Here is a 21,081-nt window from a genome sequence, read left to right as displayed (position 1 = left end):
GCAATAATATCGTATCGTGAGTTCAGTATCGTGATATGTATCGAATAGTGACACGAGGGTATCGTTACACCCCTAATAGTCTGTATTTATACATATAGAGAGAATGCATTGACGTCAGGAACAAACCCCCTCAGCCTGACTGAGTGGCAAAAGATCTGCCGCGTGACTGGATTTAATAGGGGAGACTGCAAAAATGCGAATAAAACGAACAATTTTAACAATTTAAACTAAATGTTGGACTCAATATAGTGTTCCTTACAACTTACTAAGGATCCAGTGATCCATGGAAATTGACATGCAGCCAGGAATCGTGTTGCCTGACATTTATGTTTGCCTAATTTCGACACCGGGAAATAAAAGCAATATAGACCTAAAAATAAAGCAAATTTGCCTATGAACGCTTTATATAAATACAATATAGGTAGGTCTAAATCCGGGTGATCACTTATATAAGTGTTATATATAGCCTATTTATGTATATCATCAAATCGTCCAGCCCTAAAACTTAATATATATATTTTTTTTTGGTCAGTGTTTGTTAAAAAACATCCACTAATCCAGAATATGCAATGATAAATATTTAATTGATGAGTTGTTAATATAACAATACAAAATATATGGGTATGGTTTAACACATAAATTCAGCATATTGACACAAAATGATAACTGCAAATCCACCTTTCGCTGACTGGAGTTCAGTTGTTTCTGTGAATTGCAGCGATCCGTTTGCTCCTCTTTCTATAGCAGTCCGTAAAAATATACCTCCGATTTTTTGTCAAATCTAGTTGTACAGTCAATCGCAAAGATCTTTCCCACTTTATATGTGTTGTGCTTGTTTTTCACGGCATTTACGCTAACAACAAATACAGCCGCTCAGTCTTTTTGCCACTCACTGTGAGTAACACTCCGGCCGACGGTGACGTCACGTGCATTCCCTCTATACAGACAACCTTTATCTTTTCTACATTAAAGTGTCCTATTTTCATCATATTGCAAAAAATATTAATCAGCATCAAAAAGACATACAGTGAAAATACTGATTAAGGAAACAATTTAAAAGAAAATAACCACTGTATGGGCTAAACTACATGATAGGCTTGACGTGCTGGCAGCAATTAATGTCATTTATTGATTTTGAAACTGAGGTAAGTCAATGCATCTTTTATCATTTCATTTCACACTGTACACATGATGATATTACTCTGAGAGAACGTCCGGCAGCTAAAGAAAGAGAGAGCGATAGATGCTCTTACGTCGTTGGTGTTGACGTGCCAAGCCATGTCACCGTAGGAGACGAGCTGACCATTGACATAGCAGCGAATCTCACTGTTCCTCCAGCGGTTGTAGATGTGAACAATGCTGATCATGTACCACTAGAGAAAGAATAAAACATTGAAGGTTTAAATAATGCAAATCAATAGTTCTCAACTGGTAGGTCACAATCTAAAAATCAGTTTCAGGTCTGTTCCAAGACGGTCGTGTCGAGTACAATTAGTTCTGCATATTGCAGAAGCATTGAGCAATGAGCATACATTTGTATAAATAAGAATAATATTTATATATTGTGATACTCTAAGCAAGGATTAAATTGAACCCTTATACAGTATTAATGCACAGTCAATGAATAATCACTGTTTGTTTTTTCTAAAGATAATATTAACATTTGTCAGATATCACTGTCAAGTTGCATTTACTGTATATTATGTATAGAACAAAGATAATTTTACAGTAAATACCAACAATACTTTTTGATAGCAAAATAATTCAGCAACCATCGCTTCCATATAAAAGCCAAATGCTGCAATTTCTAAGAAATCAGGCTTGACATAAGAGAAAACAGAATTTTAGATGAACAGAATTGTTTCAGAATGTTTTTGTTCAAATGGGTTTTAGCAGTATTTTTTATCTTTTCTGGCACTGAAAGCTCAAAATTCAACCCAAAACCATTTTCATGGGCAACAGGCAGAAGGTCTAATGCAGTAAAAATTTGCATTTAGATATAAATAATACATCAGATCTTGAGTGAGAGGAGAAGAGAAGAGAGGAGAGGACGCAGACAGAGGCAGAGAGGAAATCAGAGTAGTGAGGGAGTAAAGGAAGGTTTACTTAGCAGGAGACAAGGGTCATTACAGATTTCATTTCTGTCAGTGTGCCACCACACAAAAGAGAATCTCGATATGGTGCAGTGTTTCAAACACACATCATTCAGGACAAGAAGGATGTCCTGTGTGTGTTCTGTTCATTGATCGTAACATCGTTTTCTCTTTCATGCATGCTCATTTTTAAAACAACATAACAAACATTTCCATTTAGCTGAAAAATACATAATCATATATGCATGAACTGTAATGAGGTTCTATTGCCTCTATGTCTATTTATCCTCAAAGCAAGAGCACATCAAAATGTACTAAGAGAGTTTCTACCCAGCTTGATATCGCTTATATTAAGTCACTAAATCAAAATTTCCATTGTTAGGAAGAAGAAAACGAAAAAAGAAGGGAAAACCCCATGGAGTCTAAACCACTGGAGATCAGAAGAATTAAACAGTTCATTTACATGTGCATAACAAAGGATAATCCGAGCCACAAAAATTCATTCCTCTTCTTAAACTGTGATAAAATGATAAATTGTTGTTTTGTCACTATTGGACCACAATAGGTCTGAATCACATTGGCTTATCTGAACATCAACATATTATTACATTAAAGGTGCCATGTGTAAAAATTGAAGTAAAATTATCCAAAAAATAGCTCCACACATCAAAAGAATGAGAAGAAATAAGGGCGATGATGTCATTAAAAAATGACAAGTTATAGTGCTGGAGAGATTTTAACCTGAACAGGTGCCATACCAGTTTTGGCCATGGGAGGCAGTATGTGGGCAACATAAACGCCAGCCAAACTGCAATACATGAATAACTCGCACGGCTTGTGGGCGTACTTGAACCTGCCCTAAAACATTTCAGTTCAGGGAAGAATTCAAAAAATGATTGGTCAATATTATGTATGAGAAATACATTTTTGTAAGTTGTAGCATACTGTACCTTTCAACAGCCTTCGTGTTTTTATACTATTAGCAAGTAGAGATGATCGGTTCACGTGCGCTAGGGATCTCTTGAGTAACATTTACAAGCGCCAAAACGGTATTTATTGTTTGAATTGCGTAATAAAATTTACCTAATCTGAGATCTGAGATTTTTTTTAATATCATAACTAACCTGCTCTGTCTAGTCTGTCGGTCTCCGTGTCCTCCAAACTCATTTTCTGGAGGTATACTGCCCCCATCTGGTATGGAATGTGGAGTATGAATTGATTTTTGGCGGACATTACACAAGGCACCTTTAAAGACCAAAAAGTGGCTGAAAATGAAAACATGAATGGGTCTGACCTTTTTCTATAAACAGATCAATTTAAATGTGCTATTTATACGAAACTACATAAACGTAAAATGCTTATCGTATTTATATGTGATCATTTTTTTTACATTTTATTTTATGTTACATTTAATAAAGTATCGTCTTGAGCGGTTTCCAGTGTTGGGAGTAACGCATTACAAAAGTAATACATTACAGTAACATATTACTTTTTGCTGTAACACAGTAGTGTAAGGCATTACTAATCAATTTTCAGTAATATTTTACTCGTTACATGTTCAGTGAGGCTTGTATTACAGTTGTATTACAGTGTATTGTCTGCTTTTACTTCTTAAAGGCAACAGACTATGTGAAAGTTTTAAAGCAGTCTTTTAGTGCCAGTTCAGAGCGGTGGCGTCTGTAACATTGTTTTTTCCTCTTAAATGCGAACACGAAAACTAAAATAAAATGAATATTTTAAGTTCTATGGAGACTGGAGAGCCAACCCTTCCTCATCCGATTTGCGCAGTGTAATTAACAGAATTACAAAAAATATATTTTGCCTCCTATTTTTTTGTCACGCATGAATGTGTGTCTTTTCCCTAATATTAAAAATAAAACATAGACTGATATTTGTCTAATGTCTGGAGTCCTTTAAGGAAGTAGCCTATATACGTTTCAATACATGTATTTTCTGAGAATTTTTATTTTAAGTTTTGACTGCAAATGTCATGTCCATAATGCTGGACTTCCCCAATTTTAAATAATTTATCCTCAGCTAGTTTTGTGGTGTAGTTCTACGTATTTTATAATGTTAACTTCAAATAATACTAATAGCCTAATTTAAAGATAAGGCAGCATTGGATCTGGACGGTAAGGAGAATAACGCTGGAGTTGGAAGAGGTGTGTCGCGATTCTGTAGGTTCGTGGATCTGAGTCGTGTGGCGAATCGCGATTTCGGTTTCATATTAAATATCATTACAGCCCCAAAGTTAAGTTCTACTTAGTTATTTTGGTGAAAGTAACTCAAAAGTAATACATGAGTAATGTAACGCATTACAATTCTGGGACAGTAATATTGTAAGGTAATGAATTACTTTTAAATAACAGTAACAAGTAATACCTAATGTATTACAGTTTGGAAGTAACTTGCACAACAGTGGCGGTTTCACACAATATGCAAACGTGTTCGCACGTCTGCAAGACCGAACTGTAAGTTTTGAATTTAGGAAAGAACTTCAAGACTTTGGCAAGCCCATTCCCCAAAGGCTCAAAAGAGCAAGTTAACAAATATTAACATTTATAAAGATTACACCAGCTAAGAGCATTAAATATTGAGTAGAAACAAGGAAATCATTTATTAGACAGATGTTTCCGAACTGCAGCAGCTGTACAGTGATTTCCAAGAGATTTCCCTTCGATTCAACAAACAAAACAAAAACAAATAGAGAAAATGGCCTCCGTTATCTCATGTCCTGGGGTTCACTAACAGTTTGTAAACAGCATATTTAGCCCAGTTAACTGGATCATACATCCTCCGGCACAGCTTCGTGGTTTTCACTGAGCCTCACAGCAAGAAAATTCACAAGTGGATCCACTCAATTCTTCACGACACAATCACTAGATTACTACATATGCTAGAAGGAGAGAGAGAAAATCAAAGCTGGAAATGAAAGTCTACCTTGCGGGGCTGAAAGTCGTATTTCACGCAGTGCTGGAAGCCCTTTCCTTTCGACTTCAGTGATGTCACAATCAAGCAGTTACCCACAAAATGTGCCGAGTAGCCGATGCCTTTGCTCGTGCGGAAACTGAAATTGAAAAATCAATAAATACACATATAATATACAGTATTGTATAACACTTTAATATGATGTATTTACAAAATATATTTTGATAGTAGTCATTAGCAATCCTGATTAAGAAAAAAAAAACCTTTAAACTAGATAATATTTCATTTGCTGGTTTTAATTGGTGTTTCAGTCTGGGTTTATAAAGGAGTTTTGGGCACCTTTCAGATGGTCAGACTGGGAAAGGGGCTTTCTGACCAGCAAACCAGTATAACCCTTTAGCTAATTTGGGAGATTACTTTAAACCAGCTCAGGCTATCTTAGACCAGCTACAACCTATTTTAAGAGGTTCTTGTTTAACGGGATAGGAAAAAAATCACATCTTTAGGTTGGCCCCCTATAGAGCCTATTAGTGTTGGCCTGGTCTGGAGTCAGATGTGTTGGGGAATAGAATTCCAAAAAGTTGGGACAGCAGTACAAAAAGCCCTTCCACGTCCAAATGAATGATAGTTTGTGCCGTGGATTTGTTAAAAGACCGGTATCGGAGGATCTAAGTGTGCGACCGGGGAGTAAGTATGGATGAGATCGGAAATATAGTTGGGGGCAAGACCATGGAGTGCTTTGAATGTGAAAAGGAGTATCTTGTAGTTAATACGAAAACGTACCGGAAGCCAATGAAGTCTGCGTAAAATCTGAGTAATGTGGGAAGATTTCTTTGTGTATGTAAGGACCCTGGCTACGGAGTTCTGAATATATTGGATTTTATTTATACATGAGTTGGGTAAGCCATGGAAAAGAGAGTTGCAGTAGTCAAGCCGTGAAGTGATGAAAGCATGAACCAAGGTTTCAGCATCACTGATGTTAAGAAATGGCAGTATGTGATATTACGAAGGTGAAAGAAGGCAGACTTAGTGAGAGAGGAAATGTGTGGAAGGAAGATTATACCAAGATTTTTGACATTGTCAACACAGAAATGGGGTGTAAATCGAGGTGAGCCAATAAGAAGTAGATCTGTTTTAGCACTGTTGAGTTTGAGAAAATTACTGGTCATCCAAGCATTTTTTTAACATAAATACAGGCTGATATGGAATTTATGGGAAAAGGAGAATTGCATTGTGAATGGATGTATAGTTGGGTGGCATCTGTGCAGCAATGAAATTTAAAGCCATGATGATGGATGATGTTACTGTAGCATGTAGATGATGAAGAGAATAGGCCCAAGAACAGAACCCTGGGGAACACCATGTGGGACAGTGGACTTAGCCTGGCGGATAGAGATGTAATGCTGGTGATGTAATGTAACACCAATATCAGAGTGTTGTGAGATGAGAATACTGTGTGAGATTGAGACGTAGACGAGATTGCATCACACACATGACCAGTGTCGGCCAATAGTGAGCCTGCATTGCTCAGTTACACTACGTGAACTCACTCGAGGCCCACAGAGAAGGAAATGAATAGTTATATAAAGTTTTTTTGTTGTTTTTTTGGCACAAAAAGTATTCTCGTTGCTTGATAAACTTAAGATTGAGCCACTGTACTCACTTGGACTATTTTAGCGATGTCTTTAATAACTTTTCTGGGACGGCAAGTTTTAGTCCCTTAGAAGCCTATGGAGGAGTGATCCAGCTCTCAGATTTCATCAAAAACATCTTCATTTGTGTTCGAAAGATGAATGAAAGACTTACGTGGTTGGAACAACATGAGGGTGAGTAACTACTGACAGAATTAGTAACTACTTCAAACTGGTCGTTTGCACGTTTGCTTTGTAAACACTAGTTTGGTACTTCCGCCTACATCACGCATGACATTTCCAACGTGATTACACAATGCGTGGCGAATCACAGAGCTAATGCAAAATGAGCATTTGTGGTTAAAAAGTATATAAATGTTTATTCTTTTAGAAAATGACAGATTGTTTCGATCCTTTAACAGACCATTTTGTTCCTTTAAAGTGTCTAAAACCCCTCTAAAACCAGCCAACAGATCAGTTTGACCAGACTTGGAACCAGGAAACAAGCTTAGGCTGCTTTACAATGTTTTTAACAGAGTGTGTAGGTATCCTGATATGCATTAGCTAGTTTTCTGTTCCAAAACAGAGAGAGTAAAGATTTCAGTCTGCATTTCAAAATGTCAAAGACAGTTTTTGTGTTCTTTGTTCCCTACAATACGACTATAAACACTCACATACAAAAAAACTAACAACACAAGAGACCGTTTTAGTGTGTTCAAGAGCAGAGAATAAGTGTGATTCTCAGCGTGAATCAATACTCTGTTTCTTTGCGAACATCTCCTTTTTATTCCGAATCTGTGTCACGCACAAATTGAACTCTTGAGCAGTCCTGTGCTTGGCAGCTCCAGGCTACAGATCTGGCAGCACAACAGCAACAGCGGGACACAGCGCTCACTCTCAAACCCGGCGTTTAGGAGGAGCAGTAGCTAGCATTATTATTAACGTGGCAGACTTCAACAACACTGTTCTGTAACCTCCGCACAAAGCCCGGGGCAGTTTCTCAGTTCCTTGATCTGCATAATGCATGGAGGAATTTGAATATTCTGGACTCAAGAACATGTGAAAAATGCTTTAAATTTATTTGTTAGATGGGCGACATGAGGGAAATGACCAAGGCTGTTCAAAAATGGATGTTATCCTTCATTTTCTCTCTCCAAATGCACTCCTTCTCTCTTGAGGACCATTTTCCCTCGTTCCTGAAACCCTGGCCAATAAACACGCGTCTGTGCTATTGATCTGAGCCCTAATTACCCACAAGGCTCTACATACGATGCTCTTTTTGCCTGCCTGACATTAAAAGCACAAATTAATGTCTATTTCCACCCCGGTGTCCCTAAGCAGAGATTTTTCAGCGATTCCAGAACATTCTGCCCCGGGTTCAAACACCTATTGGTTTAATCAGCAGAATCTGACCTAATTCCCTTTTATGCCTGGATAATCCACCACATCATCAGAAAACAAAATCTTCAAACAAAGCTCATTATATAAGTGGAAAAGCAGCCAGAACACACACTCTCTCTCGCTCTCGCTCTCTCTGTTAAACGCTAAAACAAAGTCTCTCAGTTTAATGTACTTACAGAAGCAGGCCCTCAAGGTCATTTTCTTTTCTGCTAAGCAAGTTTTATCTAAGAGTTGACAAAGTTAAATATAACTGCATTAAAGCGTAGGCTGTGTGAATGTAGTCACCAGTAAAGGTAGGGTTTGTCTTTGTCCACGTTGATGTTGTTCAAGGGATCCATGCGAAACCAGGTGTTGAGCGTGAAGCCGTTCTGATAAGGCCATTTGGCAATTGGAGGTAATGCAATTGCCTGGCAGAAAACAGAAATTTACAACAAAAACAAAATGCCTTGGAGTCTGTATATGTAATTTTATTGCATCTATTCATTCTTCTGAAAATCTAACAGTTATAAAAGTACTTAACGTTCCCAATATAAAGCTACCTAAACAAATATATATTCTTATATATTTAAATAGCTTATTTTTTTGTATATATTACAAAAAAAAACAGTATTTCAAATAAATGCAAAACCCGTTCTATGCATCAAAGTCTCCACAAAAATATGATGCAGCACATATGCTTTCAATATTGATAATAATAAAGGAAATGTTTCTTGAGCAGCATATTAGAATGATTTCTGAAGGATCATGTGACACTGATTCAGCTTTGCCAGATAAATTACATTTTATAATATATTAAAATAGACAATTAACTTAAATTGTAATAATTTCAAAATATTGCTGTATTTACTGTATGTTTAAATAAACAAATGCAGCCTTTGTGAACATAAGAGACTTTCATTATGAAAATATTGCTTTGTTTAGCTTTAAAATTATTTATTTCATTTATTTTAAACAAAACTGTTTTAATATTATTGTCAGTTATCAGTCATATCGTGAAAATAACAGTTTAAAAACAACATTAATTGAACTGAACTTTACGACAAATCAAATGTGAATTAAAGCTACACTGTGTAATTCTTTTAGTTTATTCTTAGTTCTATATGTAATTACAAATATATGTGCTGCAACATTAATGTATTTTTACTTAGTTCAAGTAATAAAGTATTCTCGTGAGTGTATAATATGCCATTGAAAATACATAACGGTACGGGTAAGGGGTTTTAATGTCGGTCGCCATGTTGCCCCTCCATCTTGAAAGTACATTAGCCAAAAAGGGACATACCCGTTAATTCAAGCTTCGCCTTTCGCGTTTACGTTTGAGTTAACACTCATGGACGAGGTCGAACTGGAAGCCATGTTAATCTTGGACTACATTGGCCACCGTAGGAGTTAAAACGAAATCGGAATTGAGAGGAACAGAAACTAATATTCAATGGATGGTCATATACCTTTTCACCGCTAGATGGCGGTAAAAATCACACAGTGTAGCTTTAAAAGAAAATGCAAATGTGCATTATGGGAAAAAAGGTGGGGTCACTCACAGCTGCACTTCGTCCAGGGAAGTTGAAGAAAGTGTCGGGTCCGTGTCTCTGTGCCATTTGAGTGAGAACTGAGAGCAGTTTGACTGCATGTCTCGGCTGTGGAAGACAGAAGTATGTGAGAGGTAAGGTAAGCAACTTAAGGAAAAAGCATATCACAATAACTAAACTCCCACAGGACCTTCTCAGCAAGAACTTCTAATGTTTTGCCTCACTAAAATCAGTTTAGATTTAAGAATTCGATCCAATCTGTCATATTCGCACCTGTTTGGGCAAGCTAACGAAAACACTGCTGATCAAAACATTTTATTTCCATGTCTTGTAACTAATTGTCTTATTAAAGCACAAGTCTTCACACAATCCTCATTTTTTCTCTCCAGATGGGGTACTTCACTCAATCTGAAAACTTAAAGCTATTGTGACAATATCCTCACTGTGGTGTCCGCCAGCAGTTGATGTACTGTCAATAACTCTCACTCGAGAGAATGGTGAATCAATACCTGGGCAGGCCTTATCTGCTTTGCGGTTGATTGCTCCAGAGGTCTAAAAAGGCTCCAAAACGATCTCCAAAAGCGGAGAGGCTAACAACCCTTAGGAGCCCCAGAGCCCTACACGAGTTTTCACTCATTTTCAGTGGCTTACCCACAATCCTCCTTCTCCTCTCAGCATGCTGAAGAGCAATTTGAGTTCTTTGACGGTGATACTGTAGCTGGCCAGAACTCCAAGCATATCCACCAACAAGTCTGTTTATCATGGAGAGAGAAAAAAACAAAACAGAAAGACAAAAATAATGTAGCTCTGTATTATTGAAGGGGGCTCAGTGTGGACTTAAAAAGTAGGATTCCCCGAGGCACAGGTGTGCAACTTACACAAGACATTGTATTATATTTTAACACAGTGCAAAATAGCAATTTCACAGTAAGACGTGCAGGAGAATCAAACAGACCCCAGAAAACACCTTTTCTGAGTTTGGTAGCATAAGCCAGCAAGCCCTTGGGAAATTTCCTTTGGTTAAAAATATTGTAATTCAGTGTAACATAAAAAGGTTTAAAGGCACAATACGTACGATTTTTCGATTAAAATATCCAAAAACCACTAGAACAATATATTTTGTTGAGTTGTGTACTTGCATTATCCCAAATGTTTCCAATAATGTTTAAATCCAGAGAAATTCGCAATTTTAACCAGTTCAATGGCACATCATTGTGTCGCCTGTCGATGACATCATATCCGTGTTACCCTTGATTTCCATGGAAACACCGAAGATGCTTTAATGCGTTTTATTAGAGAGGTGAGCAACTGTTTGGATACATTTATCGACAGAAAACTATTTGTTGTTATATAGCGCAACACGTTTAGTCTTACTGATTGAATCTCTTGTTTTGTTGATTTACCGCGGGTAACATATTGGTACCAAGTGGGTTTCATAGCATAATCAGGTGGAATTTATTTGTAGTAACAGTAATACAGCATTTTTTTCCACCATACAATATATTTTAAAATGAATCGCATTTTATTTAGCAACACAAGTCATCCAGCTTTTATTAAAATAAGATATTCTAATTTCAATCTGGCTTCAGCATTGTGCAACAAGGGTCTCATAGCAACCACCAAACATAATGAGAGTGTAACATTATAACATAACTTTCAACAGACTCAAACTTATTTTAATATAAGTAAAACAGCCATGTGTTACCCCACAATTTTAATTCGCCGAAAAAAAAATTGAATCATGTGAATTTAAGTGAAAAAATAACTTTTACGCTAATACGCTAGCTCATCCATGAACATGATTTCTGCCTTGAGCCCTGTCAGATTGGTTGAAGACGTTCACGGTGAAGACGTTCACGGTGAAGACGTTCACCCCGCCATCGAGTTATACCTTGGCATAAGCGACCTCTAGTGGCGAAACTTACATACTGTGCCTTTAAAGTCCCCGTGAACCGGAAGTTGCAAACGATTTTTCTCCAGTGCTGTGACGTATTTCCAAGTGAAACGGAATATTGAACAGAGGGCAGGGTTTTACTCTAGCGCTCCTCCTCTCCATCTCTCGCTCATAGCAAACTAACGGTTTGAGGGGAGTGGTTAGGCGTTTCCCCACCCAAACTGTGAAACCTACGTCATCAGAAAAAGAAACTGTTCCAGACCGGAAGTAACCTTTCAGATTTTGATTAAAGATTACTAAGGTAAAACATTTTTTTAATATATATTCACTTGCACGGATTAATTGTTCACCACAAGACTAGTAATATGCGCTAACAAAGTAAATAGGTTCAATTTTGATTTCACGGGGACTTTAAATTAACTCAAGTTTTAAAAGGTATTAAATTAAATAGAGTGATTAAATGGAATGTACATGTCAGGCAGTCAGACTTTAAATGTCTAAAATGGAGCTACCTCTTACTTAATAAAATGTTCCAGGTTAAATACAGTTTAAAGTCGACATTAGACAGCATTTGTAACAAATTTTACTTAAATAAAATTACATTTTAGAGCAAAACTGGATATTCAAGTAGAAAAAATTTGGAACACTGTGATTGTACTGTAGTGAATTGTACATTTTAATATAAAATATATGTCGTTGTTGTCGAATGGACCTTGTATCAGATGGACCTTATATCTACATATTTTGTAAGTATCTGACCATATAAAGCCACAATTTCAACATTGGAGTAAATGAGTAAATCGGAAGTAGTGGATGTTAAAAATTAAGCTTTGCCAATGAAGGGAAACAGTTGATTCAGCTCTTGTTTCAGGTTAAACACTCACTGCTCTGAGGACAACATGAGAAGTTATACTAATTAATGCAATTTTACACTTTAATTTTGAGTTTCAACAAGACTGCTGCTGAAACCTTCCACTGTGCCTTTGCCTCTTAAAAGATTCAGATTGTGAAAAATGGCATTTATGCAAACAGAGGAAGATATTGGCCATGAATTATAGACAGAATGATTTAAAAAACATTCTTCTTCATTCATAAATGGCAACTAAAATGTAATATTGCTCTAAAGTGCCGCTCAATCTCATTTTCTCTCGGTTTCTCTACTGCCAATGATGAATTCCACTGCTGAGAAGATTGCAGTTCAATCCACATTTCTTTCACTCACAGCGATTCGCACCGCTCTCAAACATCTAAAAAATCTACAAGACATTGCTCATATTTTGCATGTGCTGTTTAAAGCAGATTTAAGAGTGTTCTCTTAGACATTTTAAAGCTGCAGTCCGCATTTTTCCCTCTTTGTCGCCATCTCTGTTCGAAATCTGCAATTGCAGTCATTCGCGGAATTATGAACTTTACGTGAGTTGTAGTTCGACACTGCACAGCCCAGATGAACACAATGAGGAGACCAAATCCTGTCAGTCACCGCACCGGTGTCAATACTGGCATTCAGAATCACCGATTATTGGAAGTACGACTAACAAAATCATTTTCACCGGAAAATGTCATCTGACATCACAAAAACGAACGTTTCAATTTGAGGCAGAGGAAAACATAAGGAGATTAAAGTGCATGTACCATTATAGACCATTTTACAAGATGTAAACAACACTGGTCCAGAAACACTTCCTGTTTCAGTTTGTAACTGTTTTCTTTATTTCACATGTAAAGAAAATATCTTAAAGATGTTTGTTTAACTTTTTGATTCAGTTTTATATGTTCTGTTGGTTGTACTTTATCCCAGCTTTTATGTAGTGTTAAAAAACTGAAACAGGAAGTGCTTCTGGACCAGTGTTGTTTACATCTTGCAAAATGGTCTATATGACCCCTTTAAGATGCAATGTAAAAGGTATATAAATTGTTTCTCTTTCGAAAAGCAGACTAACATTCAAGTAATTTCCATTTCAAATCTACCTTCTCGAAATCAAGTATGTGACGTTTCTGAAAGTATTGTTGCATGTCTTCCATTTCAGAGCTGAACCATTTGTCGGACTTTGGGAAAATAGAAAGAAATGGGTTTTACAAAAGTTCAGTTTGAACTCTCTGGGGTCAGGTCGAGGCCACTCACCAGCGATCATGTCATCCACAGAACTCATTTTGAGCAATAGCCTTTGAATGAGGCCAACCTCAGTGCTGGTCTGCAGGTTTCGGACACTCTTGCGCAGTATGGCGGTGAACATGCTCCAGATTTCCGCCTGGCACGTGACTTCACAATGTTCCAGCAGCTCCAACATGCAGATGATGGCCTCTGCATCCTGGATGATGAAGTTCATCTCCAGGTCAAACTCGCCACCAACCAGCTGGAGCAAGAGGGATGGTTCAAAATGAGGAGAAGAGAAAGAAACAGAAGGGAAAAAGACAAGGATTAGATCAGACTCATAAGTAACAAGAAAATTATGCTTTTTAAACCTAGAGGTTTTAGTGTCAGTTTGAGGTCAGATTGACTTAGACAAATGCAAATGAACCAGATGTGACAACAAATTCCTTTAAAGGGTATATATGAAGAGTTCAGATGCAAAAGCCTCTAAGTGCCATTTGAAATTTTCTTCTAGAATGATAATTTTTATCAAGCTTGTATATTTAAGTTCAGTGATTTCACTTAAATGGTAATGAAGATTACCTATTAATTGTTATTTAAGTGAAATTACTGAACTTAAATATACAAGTTTGATAAAAATCATCATTAAAGAAGAAAATTTCAAATGGCATTTAGAGGCTTTTGCATCTGAACTCTTCATATGTAACTTTTGTCTGTCTAGCGATTAAAAATCAAAACGGCATGCATTTTGGGAATGAACATTGTTTTGGGGGTTCGTATACCAACGATTGTGCATATGAATATGACCCTACACAATAGATAATGCTTTACAATGAACTCTGTTAGATTTATCTGTACAATTCATTAAAATACCTTGTTGAGGTTTATTACTTGTTACATCTCCGCGTCGGTTTTACATTTCAAATCCCTCAATTGTCGCCATCTCCAATGTTGATTCTTGTTTTATTACAAGCTTTATTGCATACTAGTTTTGCTCTCCTCTATTCCGAGCTTTTAAAAACGCTGGAGGTTTGAGATTTAGTGTGCTACATGTCAACCTTTCTCACTCAACCTCTGCCACTTTCCACACCATACACACCTCAGAGTAGCCATCAACTTTTCTCTATTTACCGATATAACGAAACTCGCACGGGAGAGTAATGTATGTACGCAATTTCCCACAAAAACCATCCTGTCAGGTCTATTATTTAAACACTTAATATAGGCTTGCCATAGTGAATCAGGAGGATAAGACAAAAAGATGCAAAAGCTCGCGATCAGACTCAGGAACGATCGTCGAGGCTATGGTTTACAGGTAATAATGTTGTAAATAGTGTTCAGTTTCTTGCACAGACCGATCATTTCGCTTTGTCATTAGAAGCCACGAGTATTCATTTTGTTTTGCCAGAATAAGTTATGGTAGCCATTGACTTGCATTATGAATCACCAAGGAATATGGTTTCGGCTAAAAATCTTCTTTATATTTCTAGCGAAGAGAAAATGACACCTAGATAGAGGGTAAATTAACAGCAAAATAATTTTTTTGGGTGAACTATCCCTTTAATTTTTTTTTTTTTTGTTTTGTTTCTTTTTTAAAGTGTATGTAAAAAGTTACATAGACTTTTAAAAAGCAGATGTGTCAACTATAAAATCCTTGAGGTCCTCTTCCGGTCATAACAATCATCATTAGGCAATTACAAACAGCAATCAATAATTGTGTTCCAAGGATTAAGCAAGCATGAAATTGAAGATTTCAAGACTTGTCTCAGGCACATGGGAAGACTTCAGGCACATTTTTTCAGAGAGCAGCGAAGCACAATGTGGAAAATAAACCCCTGCTTCTTGCAGCTTATTTTACAACATCCAGAGTCGACAATTCAGTCTAACTTGTTGGAAATTCTTATGGCATGTAGGAATTAACTCTTAGATATTAACCCTTATTAGATATTAACAAAAACTTGGTCGTGGAGTTGTTCTGATTGTTTATTAAAGACAGCAAATGAAGAAAATAACACCAAATTGAAATGATACAATGGCACTAACCATAATAATGTTTAGAATAGCAACATAAATTGATTTATTTCACAATAAAACAACCCCTAATTTTTGTCAGCTTAAAGTAAGTCATTTTTCAAGCCATTAAAAATAGACAGATCCTAACATGAAACAGGATGCATTACATGAAAAATAAAATACAATTAAATACAAATTAAAAAATGGGTTGACTTGAATTTGTATGTATGATTATGTTTTGTAAGGTTAATAACTGGCTCCCTAGAGCACGAAACCATTAGAATTCAAGAAAACGTATAAACCAAAATGATCAAAATCCTGAAACAAAACCAGCTCAGATCCACTACTTTAAAAAAGCTAGCTATGTAATTGTCCTGCTACTTTGATTTGACTGACAGTCTCCTGTCCTCTGTATTCATTTCTGAACTGAACAGCTGATGGGCGTCATGACAACCGCAAATTATTTTTGCAGCCATTATTTGAGGAGTGGTTTGCATGGATGTGTTAGAGCTGTACTCTCTCTCTAACGGACCGAAACAGCATGACGAGAGGCAGTGGAGGAAGCGATGAACAGAGTCTCGTCGCTGGAAAAAACAGACAGCCGTTTCATTTATGAAAACATCCATCAGTCAGTTGTCTCAGCCTTTTAAAACATCCTAATGTGTGCAACGACTGACAGCAGCAACAATTATAGAGCACATAAATGAAGAGCATGTTAAATCAATTAAAATAGCATAAAAGACAGTTATCCACCTTAAACATGCATATGATTAGAGGAAACTTCAGACAAATACTTTAAAAGGACCATATTGTGAGAAGACTCTCGCAAACTCCTACTATCTGCTTTACAACAATGGTGCAAATAAGCATTTATTCACCAAAAGCAATCAAACAAGTTCCTTTTTAATGCCAGACTAAGTGTGTTATTAAGACAGGAATATGCAGCATATTTCTGCTTCCTTAAAACTAATTAGTATGAAGAGTGAACAAAACAAAAATGTTTCTCTGAAGTCTCAGCTGAAAACACATCTGGCCCCAAAGCTGAACCCTGAGGCACGCCAATAACAGTTTTGCTTATTTAAAAGTTTTATACTGAGGGGATTTCAAAAACGTAAAAAGGACTAAAAACAAAAACTGGAAAGTTTGAGAGTTAGTCAAAAAATACCTTTTTTAAGCTGTGACAAAATATATATACTTGGTTAGAATTTAGGTCAAGTTTGCTAAAGGGATACTCTGTTTTTTACATTAAACTATGTTATTCCCTTAACTAAGACGAGTAGATGCATACCTCTCTCGTCTCAATCGCTCTGGCGCGTGAGACATTTTTAACGCACTTAACTAGCCAAGTTCATTCAATATGGGCCAAGTAGAGAAGCGATCAAACCCAATTTAGGTTTATTAGTTTCCCCAATTTAAACACAGTACAGTAACTCGACATAGGACGGTGACACAAAATAAAACGTTGCGCTTTTCTAAGCGTGTAAAGTGGATAACTATATTGTATGGTGGAATACCACAGCAAGTGCTTGGGTGCTTAAAAATGTTACTTTATGTGACCACTTAATCTATTTTAAATATAAAAAGATCAAGATGAAATACACTGCACATCGCTTTAGAAATTATCGCGAATTTAGCCCAGTCTGTTTTGATCCAACTTAATTCGATTTCCAATTTGCAATTAAAAATCTCCCACAATCGTTCAACCATTAAGCAGTCTCACTGCTCTAATAAGACTTGCATAGATTTGTTTCTGTTTTAAAGAAAACTCAGTGAAGTGTAACAGCATATCAATGAGAAACTAAACGTTTTTTTTATTCCTACATTATACAGAATCAAGTAGAATCACAAAAACTAATTTGCTTTTAATGACTAAATTCAATCTCCTGAATAATAAAGAATATCCACTGTGGTACAGCTTTTAATAAAAAAAATTGAATATTTCCTTCTTGCTAGTGTGTGCACAGCATGTTGGGTATAGTTCTTTTTTTCATCACTAAGCTGTGAAACATATCATTCAGCATCTTCACTTTTAATAAGTTATAACCAGTGCAAAGGTGTTAGTGTGTTGCTAGACAAGGCCTCCCCGTTCCACAGCCTCTCATTTAATCACAGAGCTTCGTCACACTCTGAAGTGAGGTGTTTAATTGCATGCTCAGATTCTAGGAGTAATTTGCATCCATTGTGTGACAAGAGGTAAATGGATGCACAAAATCATAGATTAGGCACTCATGGTAAAAGAAAGCACTCCCTCTCAGGCCAAACAGGAACCACTCCCAGTGAACAGTTAATCCCTGTTAATTTGCATTGAATTTCAGTGTCTAGATTAGCAATTGAGAGTCGCTATAGCTCAAAACACTCAACTAAAATATCTGAATGCTCCCTAAAATATTATAATGAAACAACCAATAATTTGCTATAAGTGCCAGTATTAGGGTCAATATTGCTTGAATTTTCTCAAATGAAAACCCAAATCTTTACATTTAAGTCCTGATCTGTTGAACACAAAATTACATATATTTATATATATATATATATATATATATATATATATATATATATATATATATCACAAAATGTATATATATATATATATATATATATATATATATATATATATATATATATATATTATTTTACGTATTTGAAATAAGTCTCTTATACTCACCAAAGCTGCATTTATTTGATCAAAATGAAATGTGAAATATTATTGCAATTTAAAATTTTAATTTAAAAAACATTTTTTTTACTAACATTTTTTTTTTTTACTTTTTTTATAATACATTTTAATAATAATTTAATCCTGTAATGGCAATCCATCAGAAATCATTCCAAATATGAAGATTCTCTGCTCAAGAAACATTTCTTATTATCAATATTGAAAACATCTGATTAATATTTTTGTGAATATATTTTTTTCAGGATTTCATGATGAATAGAAATTTCAAATGGACTGCATTTATTTGAAACATAAATCTTTTCTAACATAAATATATAAATCTATTCACGGTCAACTTTTAATTCATTTAATGGCAACCTTGCTCTATAAAAGTCTTAATTTCTTCCAAAAAATGGACTCTACAATTCCAATCAATGTAGATGGTGACATAGGGAATTGATAACTCTTAAAAAACTTTTAAACACAATGGCAATTTGTTTGTTTATTTGTATAATAAGGGACAATGCACATTAATGATAAGGACCATATCCAAATGTAAATGAGACAGATTTAGTCGTACAGACTATAATGTTCATCTGGAGTCCCATGGCAATACTTTCTTCTGAAGATATACAGTAAGAACAGCTCAATCAATCCACTGATTTGGCACTCAAAGCAAAAATGAAGTGGGACAGAGAAAGGTAATTAAACATTATGGTCAAGGCATTTATGAGTCAACATTTGAGTTTTATGAGCTTTGCTTAAACGATCAAACTTTTTAGAAAGCTCATAAATTACTGGTAGGTGGACTTGAGATACTGTATAATTTTAGCACACGTTTGGTAAATGCTGAATTAATGGCCACATAAAGTGCAAGCACGGCTGTCATAGTGAGATGTAAGGATAAAATACAGATGATTAAGGGAAAACAAATAGAAATGACTGACCAATAGTGGGGGTGATTTGAAAATGCAACTTTTCTGAGCTCGTAAAAACAACCAAACAGCCTGAAAAAAAGGCCCAACTTAAACAAAAAATGACACACATGCAATTCAATTTGTCCTTAAACTCTTTCTTTAATGTTAAATGTGACAAAAAGTCTTTGTTCAGTTATCTGCACTTCTCCGAAAACAAAACAGAATTTTGACATTCACTTTTTTTAAAACAAGGAAAACTATTTTTTTCTTTTATTACAAATTATTTTTTTCATATAAATAAATAATAGTGAAAACAGGCTCTTGCAATTTTAGCCATTCGGGTATACTTTTACCTTTCAGTTTCCTCAGAAACACATGGTAGATGAACGTGTCATAAACCACTATTATTATATTAGTATCATAAACCACTAATATTATAATGCGCAGCTAGCTTGTCTGTACACAAAAGCAGTTGCCGTGACAACACACCCAGACACTTCAAAGTACCATTTTGGCACGGTGAAAACCTTCAAATGGCATGCAAACCATGCAGTATGTCATTTAAAGTCTACACACTGTCTGCAGATTGTTAGACTTCCAGACTCAGCTTAACAATGAAAGTGACTGCTTTGGATCTAATAAGCTAAGACAAATTTTGAATGTTTAACTTTGCATGGACTTGACTTTCTTTCTTAAAGCTTGTGAAACATCTATTATTATATAAATCACCAGTGTTAGCACGTATGACTACTTTTTACCTATCCCTTTAATTGTTACAGGGACACTTAAAAAAGCATGAATGCGTTAATGCTGAGGTGGAAAGTGAAAATGAATATCATGGCCTCGATTTATGTGCAAATGAATCAGCTGATATGCAATTTCACAGGCACAGTCAGCATTTACACACCTATAAAGAGCCATTAAAAATGACCACTATTATAAAGATTGCCCATTAAGCAACATTAAGTATGCCGGATCTGTAACCAATACTTATCTACATGCATAATATATCAGAGACAGGTTCATGAAATGTTCATAAGAGTTCATGACTGTTAACTTAATAGCTTTGACCATATAGCCTATGCAATGATCCATTCAAGAGCTGATATCCTCAATGAAGACGTGACAGGAGCGAAGAGTTTATGATTAGCGAAAAGAGAAAAAATCAGAGATTATCCATTTTAATACCTCAATTGTTTCAATGATGCTAAATGGAGAGACTCTCTCAAAAGTCAGACTCTGTATATGTACATGACCTGCGCTTTTATATCAACATTCATTTTACACTCTATACTCTTACTATATCTTCTCCCGTCTATTAGTATTTTCCCCTGGAGAACTTTTTTAGTTTCTAATTTTCTAATTGGGAATTTTAGTATAAAACTGTATAAAAGCAAACTGAAAAAAAGTCTCCCGAGCTTTCCCTCCCCATCCACCACTTTCTGACTAGTTGAATCTCTGGTTCAGAGATTCTCGGTTGCCATGGTTATGGGTAGCACAAATCAGCCTTTTTTTTTTCCACTGTACACTTTTTTTGGCTATGAACACAGTGGAAATAAACAGAGCTGATGTATTTACTGAGAACTGTGAGACAGGAAGAAGGAGGTAGGGATGGAGATCTCTCCAGGGAAGAGGATGTGCTCTATTGTGATCTATTTTATCATGTACACATTTGTCAATCGGGATTCCTGGAAGCTTGTGCCTTCGTCTGGTTTGAGGTGATAAAAGTGAAAGCGCAAAGAGTGCAGGCTGGTTGAATTTTTATCATGCCCGAAGCCACTGTTTGATCAAATCTGGAGAAGAATAACTCCAGGAACAAGCAAACCTTTCCTGTATGTTACCTGTAAGGCTGACATGCTGGTTCTTCAGATATGAAATAAATGCTTAAATAGAATATAAACTCACCTAAAGGATTATTGGGAACACC

The 21,081-nt window shown here is 35.9% G+C and overlaps 1 protein-coding gene across 12 annotated transcripts in view; it reads right to left on the bottom strand.

Moving 5' to 3' along the window:
• The window catches only part of nbeab (neurobeachin b), a 279,115-nt gene that overhangs the window by 202,974 nt on the left and 55,060 nt on the right, over positions 1 to 21,081 (bottom strand). For all 12 annotated transcript variants that reach the window (XM_089121103.1, XM_089121108.1, XM_089121105.1 and 9 more), the window contains exons 2-7: positions 13,599 to 13,830; positions 10,234 to 10,334; positions 9,595 to 9,690; positions 8,339 to 8,460; positions 5,034 to 5,160; positions 1,254 to 1,373 (exon numbers count right to left, since the gene is read on the bottom strand). In XM_089121103.1, the coding sequence (XP_088977229.1) occupies positions 1,254 to 1,373; positions 5,034 to 5,160; positions 8,339 to 8,460; positions 9,595 to 9,690; positions 10,234 to 10,334; positions 13,599 to 13,830 (798 nt within the window). The remainder of the gene's footprint in view (positions 1 to 1,253; positions 1,374 to 5,033; positions 5,161 to 8,338; positions 8,461 to 9,594; positions 9,691 to 10,233; positions 10,335 to 13,598; positions 13,831 to 21,081) is intronic.

The sequence above is a fragment of the Pimephales promelas genome, chromosome 16 (assembly GCF_988280905.1).
Source record: "Pimephales promelas chromosome 16, fPimPro1.hap1.1, whole genome shotgun sequence".
In the NCBI taxonomy this organism is placed as follows: domain Eukaryota; kingdom Metazoa; phylum Chordata; class Actinopteri; order Cypriniformes; family Leuciscidae; genus Pimephales; species Pimephales promelas.
Note: the sequence above shows the minus strand (reverse complement) of the source record. Positions and strands in the feature narration are given on the sequence as shown.